Genomic DNA, 6,871 nt, shown 5'->3' with positions numbered 1-6,871 from the left:
CTTAGGAGAAGGAAGACCCCCCACAGGGTCCGGACAGGCTGGTCCAGCCCCAGCCTCAGCCAACCCCAGGTCGCCAGGGAGGTCCGCACACTCGAACTGGGAACCTTCCCGTGGAGGGTTCCTTTGGAGAGCCCCAGTTTTACCATATTGCGCCACTGTCAGGCCCCTTTTCCTCTATCGTGACATTCCCAGGGGAGTACAGTTTTAATCAAATGTTTCCCCAGTTCATTTGAGAAAAGTACTCAGTATATGAAACAGCTCAGAGAGACCAAGAGAAGAGTTCTCGTGGTGTGCGGTGCCTACGTTGGCTTCCAGGACCTGGGGCAGAGTCTGAAAGTGCCCTACCGCCCCCGGGTGACTTAGTTAACGGGCACGAATTACTCCCAAGTGAGAGGGACACAGGGAGGGGCTGCGCGGAAGTGGCACTGTGCTGCAGGGCCACACGACTCTGGGGGTGCGGGGGGAGCCTGTGAAGGGATGAGCCCATCCGGGACGAGTGGGGACAAGTGGCGTCAGCTCTGCCTCAGTGGCTGTGGCACAGGGCTCATCACTTACCTTTTTTAGTTTTTCCATTTTGCCGGAGGGGGCATGCACTGACAGGAAGCCACCCCATGGGGCACGGCCACTGCACAATCTTTTCTTCCAGCACCTGCTCCTTGCAGGATTTTGGGTACACACACGTTGGTTGGTGGCTTAAAAAGCCTTAGACACAGTGGCCACCTGGGCTCAGCCACCCTGACCACCACACCAGTGGGTAGTCCAGGTCACTTCTCATCTCTGAGCCTTGGTTTTCTTGTCTGAAAGTTGTCATCATGACGTCAGACGCCCAGTGCCTTCTATGAAGTCAGGATTCAGTAAGCAGTAAGTGCCCGTTATGATTGCTTTGAGGCTTCTCTCTTCAGAGAGACACAGAGAGACAGGCACTCGTAGGTGGGCATCCACCCCGTGGTCACCCCCAGGCCAGGCTGCCCCGCCTCAGGTGTGTGCATGCACTGTGTCACTGTGGAGCCACTGGCTGGCCCCATGAGAGTTTCTGCCATTATCCCCACAGCAGGAAAACCCAGGCTCCTGGAAACGCACGTGTGCCGAGGTGGCAGGACTCCCTCGCCTCTGGTGGGCTGTGGCCTCCCGTGCCACTCCCTGCCCTCGGTTTAGCTGCGGCTGGTGCTCCCATGGGCATTTCGTATGTGCTGAACACAGCGCTCAGTGAATGAGAGGCGCTCTCAGTGAGTACAACACCTCTAGGATCTATGCAACACGCGATGCGTCGCGCCTCTGAGCTCTTCAGTCTGAAGCTAGAAGACACATAGAGTTTAATTTCCGCTCTGAAACAATTCCGAGTCCCCATGGGCACAGACAGCGAATGTGGAGCAAGATACAGCATGCGAGACCAGCTCCCTCCGCGGGCTCTCACAGTAGGATGCACTCCCTCCAGCAGTAGGGGGCATCTGATACATAAATGACAGAGGCTGTGGATAGAGACAGTGAACGCACACAGACGAGAGGACAACCACGCAGCGCACGCAGTGACGTTCAGGAAGAAGATTGAGAAGAAACAGGTCTTCGGTAGGTTTTAACGCACCAGCAGAGTTGTAGATAATCAAGTAGATACACAAAACTTACACACCTACAAGAAAGGGGTCAAGGAAACGTTAAGATGGAGGGGCCTGTTTGAGTTCAATGGAAGTCACTGTTTTCTTTACAATTGTGACAGCTACCTGGTCCAGCTGTCCCACTACTTACTTACAGGGCACACCTGTTAGCCAGGAGGCTGAGGAAGGCCTCAGCTCCCTCCCAGGGAGAGTAAGACAGATTGACTGGTGAGGCATTTCCAAGCATAACTGAGGCAAAATAGAAGAGGAAGATGACTTTTTTTTTTGGTTTGTTTTAAAGAAATGGATAAATAAGAAAATGCATAAAAGAGACTGATTCTCAGGTGAAGAAAATAACCTAGAATAATAGAGTGAAAGGGACTATATGATATTTAAAAACTAATATTGAGTTTAAGAAAAGTAATATGGAGGTGGCCCATGGCCTAGTGGTTCAGGGAGCCGAATCCCACATGGCTAACTGCACAGTTCAAATCCCAGCCCAGGTGGCTTTGAAAGACATGTCCAGTGCTTGTGCCTGTGTCTCCCCAAATCCCAACAGGATGGAGAAGTAGAGCACAAGGAGGGCCACTGACCATTAGAGGGCGCTCTGTCTCTCAATAGTGTAGCGAAAAGGGAGATGAGAAAGACATCTTGAGAATGGAGACAAGGTCCTTTGTTAGTGGAATTTCTTCCTTTCTAAAAGTATGTCTATCTTCCATGAAAGTGAGAGACGGAGACAAAGACAAGCACCTTCAACAGGGTCCCATCCATGATCCTCCCCCAGCGTTCCCTGCCAGGACCAGGGTCACGTGGCCGGTGTGTACAAGTTGCCTGAGAAACCTGTGACGTCTACGTGGGTCTGGTGTGACGTGAGCAGTGCATTTCCACTGCTTTTCAATATACAGAAGACAAATCCAGGTGGAGAGGGGAAGCGGTGTCGTTTCCTGGAGTGACAATCAGAAAGATTCTTGTTCTGTTCCTCGCCTTCATTTCCCACTGAAGTTTCTTTATGAAAAACCCGACAGAAACCTGGTATTAATAATCACAAGTCGTGACAGGCTGTACCCGGAACCGTGCTGGGCCCGTGAACGGGCAGAATCACGGCTGATCTGAAATGATGATGTCATTCCTTCTGTTCCTCTGGGAAAGACAGAAGAAGCAGCCAGGCTTTTCCAGTTGATAGACGTCAACCTCATTTCATCAGTCATTATAAAACTACGCATAAGGAAGAAAAGTGACACCAAGCTGGAAGGCAAACTCTTTACCGTGGCCGGAGGGAGCACGCAGCCGCCGGGCGAACAGGAGTGCCGCCTCGACTTGATGAAAGCGTTACCAACTGCAAAAGTGGGGCGTCGGTGTGTGGAAGCAGCCCCAGAAACCACCACGAGAACAGTTACTGGGGCAGAGCACGGACCTATTATCTCATGTCAAGGCAAATGGCAGGCCAGATTCCTATTATAAATATTTCACCAGCGGAAAGAGGAAACTAGCTGACGGCTCTATTTTTGAGCTCTTACATCTTATTTGAAAGTAATTAGTAAAATAGAAAGGACTTTTTTCCGTCGTTACGCTCTGTCAGTTTAAAATCATTTTCGGGCCAACCCCCTAACACCGTGGGTCAGTGCTGCGCCTGGCGGCTGGATCCCACGTGCCTGATGGTGATGGGAATCCCAGCCCAGGCAGCTGGAAAACACACTGGGCTTGTGTGTGCACCCGTGTGTGTGCACATGTGTGTCCCCACGTCCTGACAGGATGGAGTGATGTAGCAGAAGAGGTTGTGGCGTGACCATGCCCCACGAAGGGGTGCTTTCTCCGTCTTTCTGTCTCTCAAGCACACATATCCACAATTAAGAAAGAAAATAATCATTTTAAGTTTCAAGAATGTACTGTAGTCTTTAAAAAATGTCTCTTCGAATAGCTACTTTGTTTTGGGCCAAAGCTACTATATAACTGAAGTTTATTATTATTATTATTAGGATTAAAGTATTTTGTATGCTTCAATCTTCAATGGCAAATGAGTTTGGAGGAAACAGAAAAAGGAGCGTTTCTAATTCTGTAAGCACAGATGCTTCTGGAGAGGTGGCTCTGTGGTCAGGTGACTCACCTGGTGGAACTCACCGAGCTGTGAGTCTGCCAAGCCGTCAAGCATGCGACCGGCAGGTTCCTGGCCTCGTCAAGGCACATTGAAGCGGACTGCGAGGCTGGCCCCGGAGCACAGCAGTTACGGGCCATGCATGGGGAGCTGGGTCCCACGTGGCCACCTGTGGTTTAAACCCCACCCCCAGCAGCTTGAGAAAAGATGCCAGGCATATGTGTGCCCGATGAAGACATGGAGGAAAAGGGACCGAGGTGTGACCTGGCCCCGTGGGGGTGTTTCTCTGTCTCCATAGTGCACGTGCCCTCTGGCAGTACGGCAAGACCAAACTAACGATGACTTAGCTGTAGGTATGGCTTTTAAGGTTATCTTATTTGTGATAGAGAGCACGGGTCTCATCACATCATGACTCCCTTTCCCTGGCCCTCCAACGTGTCAGCGTCTGGGCACATGGACACACGTGGACACAAACATGCATGTACACGCACACGCACCATGTAGCCATTATGTTTTCAAGCCAGCCTTGGGATCCCAGCCCGCGGTCGGCCACGTGGCTCCCAGCACTGCAGAGTGCTGCCGACTGGGCCGTGGGGCAGGTAAACGTGAGCTTTGTCTTTTGTGGAAACAGGGAGGTAGCTCCGTTGAAGCTGTCCGGTATGTGCCTGTGGAACTTGGTCAAGGCGCCCAGGAGTCCGGCCGTGAGCACGCTGGCTTGGCATGGCAGAAAGCTGTCGGAAACCTGTCTGGGCAGCGTGCTGGGCCGCGTCCCTCTGCCCTGCCGGGCCGGTTCTCAGCAAGCACAGCTGCCTTTTTCTCAGGCCGCGGTGGATCTATTGTGTCTACCTGTGTGTTTCTCGTGCTCCTGGGCCGCATGCTCCCTTGCTGGGGGCCCACGGGGACCCTCTTTTACAGCTCTATAGTCTAGGTGTCGGGGGGTGGCTTACTTCCTCTTCCAGACTGCAAGCTGTTGGAAGGAAGGAACCGGGCCTGATGGCGCCGGGACACCCTAAGGGCTTTGCGTGTTCTTTGGGTGTCGTTGGTAATGCACGTGTGTCAGAGAATAACTTGCTTTTGTGTGTTGCAGGTCACCGGGAAGACGGCCCTCCGGGCAGTAAGAGGAGCCTGACAGATTGATCCGGGACAGGAGGCAGAAAGGAAGACTATCGATGGATGGTAAACCGGGGTTTTTAAAGAGTGCGAGAACGCGGGGGAAATAGCCTGCTCTCCCGCTTGTCTATCCAGGGGAGGCCGTTTCTGATGCAGCTGAGAAAAATGCAGACCATCAAGAAGGAGCAGGCGTCTCTGGAGCCTGGCAGCAGTGGAGACAAGCTGATGGTCCTTAGTCCTGCCCTAGCCGAGGCGGCCGAAGACCTGACCGCGGGGGAGGAGCTGCTTCTGAATGAAGGAAGCGTGGGGAAAAGCAAGGCGTCCACCTGTCGGAGGAAACGGGAGTTCATCCCCGACGACAAGAAAGACGCCATGTACTGGGAAAAACGGCGCAAGAATAACGAAGCTGCCAAAAGGTCCCGGGAGAAGCGCCGGCTCAACGACCTGGTTCTGGAGAACAAGCTGATTGCCCTGGGAGAAGAAAACGCCACTCTGAAAGCCGAGCTGCTGGCGCTGAAGTTGAAGTTCGGCCTGATCAGCTCCACCGCCTACGCGCAGGAGGTGCAGAAGCTCAGCAGCCCCCCGGCTGTGTACTTCCCAGACTGCCAGCCCTCCAAGTCGGGCGTGGGTGCCTTCGGGGACGAGCACGAGCCCCCCATGGCGGCCGGCAGCTGCATTTCCGTCATCAAGCACTCCCCGCAGAGCTCGCTGTCCGACGCCTCCGAAGTGTCCTCAGTGGACCCCATGCAGGAGAGCCCGGTGCAGGGCAGCTGCAGAAGTCCCGAAGGCAAGTTCCAGGCCATCAAGCAGGAGCCGGTGGAGCTGGAGAGCTACGCGCGGGAGCCGCGCGACGACCGGGGCCCCTACGTGGCCTCCATCTACCAGAGCTACATGGGGGGCGCTTTTGCTGGCCTGGCGCACTCCCCGCCGCTGCTGCAGGTCAGCCGCTCCTCCAGCAACTCGCCCAGGACCTCGGAGACGGATGACGGAGTCGTGGGGAAGTCCTCCGATGGCGAGGACGAGCAGCAGGTGCCCAAGGGCCCCATCCACTCTCCGGTTGAACTGAAGCGCGTCCACGCCACGGTGGTGAAGGTTCCGGAAGTGAATTCCTCTGCCTTGCCACACAAGCTTCGGATCAAAGCCAAAGCCATGCAGATCAAAGTAGAGGCATTTGACCATGATTTTGATGCTACGCAAAAACTCTCCTCGGCCCTCGACATGACGTCTAAAAGGCACTTGGAGCTGGAGAAGCACGGTGCCCCGGGCTTGGTGCACTCTCTCACACCTTTCTCAGTGCAGGTGACGAACATTCAGGATTGGTCTCTCAAATCGGAACACTGGCATCAAAAGGAGCTGAATGGCAAAACTGGAGTTGTTGACGGTAAAGACGGTGGCTACAAGGCCTCTGAGCCTGGGCACCTGTATCTGAAGCCGGGCATTGCAAACTTACCGGCAGAGGTGGTCTCGCTCAAGAGACTCATAGCCACACAGCCCATCTCCGCCTCCGACTCCGGGTGAGCGTGCTGAGAGCTGGGGTCCGCGAGACGCCGCTCGCCACAGCTCCGTGTGTTTGTAGGATGCCGACTTTCCACTGGACCTGCGATGTCATTTCACTGTAATGTGCACATGTTGTCTGTGGGTGTCTTCGGTGCACAGAGATGAAGATTAGGTTGTATCACTCTGCCTTGTGTATAGTCACGTAGCCCGTGAAAGGCCGTATATAGGGAACGTTATTTTTGTCGTTCTGTTAAAAATTGTGTGTGTTACCAGTTTCAATAAAGGATTGGTGACAGACACAGAACTTCTGCTCCACTGCACTTGGTGTGAGGGGAAAGAAAACGTAACTGAAGATAAGCGGTTCAAGTCCCGGACCTGCCAGCTTGCTTTCCTACATTCCCTTTCTCTCTCTCTCTGTCTCTCTCTTTCTGGTGAGCACACATGCCCTATACCAATATTATTAATAATAATGATGATGAATAAAATTAAATCTTAACAAAATAACAGGACAAGATCAAACAGAGGTGAGTGAGAAGAAAGGTTAGTTAGAAAAGCAAAAACAAGAAAAATTAAAATCTGT

The 6,871-nt window shown here is 53.2% G+C and overlaps 1 protein-coding gene across 1 annotated transcript in view; it reads left to right on the top strand.

Annotated features, from left to right (window-relative positions):
* NFIL3 (nuclear factor, interleukin 3 regulated) overlaps positions 1 to 6,595 on the top strand; it is a 14,327-nt gene extending 7,732 nt beyond the window's left edge. Inside the window, exon 2 of the mRNA XM_006162944.3 lies at positions 4,772 to 6,595. Coding sequence (XP_006163006.1) covers positions 4,945 to 6,312 — 1,368 coding nt within the window. The 5' untranslated portion in view covers positions 4,772 to 4,944 and the 3' untranslated portion in view covers positions 6,313 to 6,595. The remainder of the gene's footprint in view (positions 1 to 4,771) is intronic.
* The last annotated feature ends 276 nt before the right edge of the window (positions 6,596 to 6,871 follow it).

Source organism: Tupaia chinensis, unplaced genomic scaffold, assembly GCF_000334495.1.
Source record: "Tupaia chinensis unplaced genomic scaffold, TupChi_1.0 Scaffold141173_1, whole genome shotgun sequence".
Lineage (NCBI taxonomy): Eukaryota > Metazoa > Chordata > Mammalia > Scandentia > Tupaiidae > Tupaia > Tupaia belangeri.
This window is presented reverse-complemented; position numbering and strand designations above follow the sequence as displayed.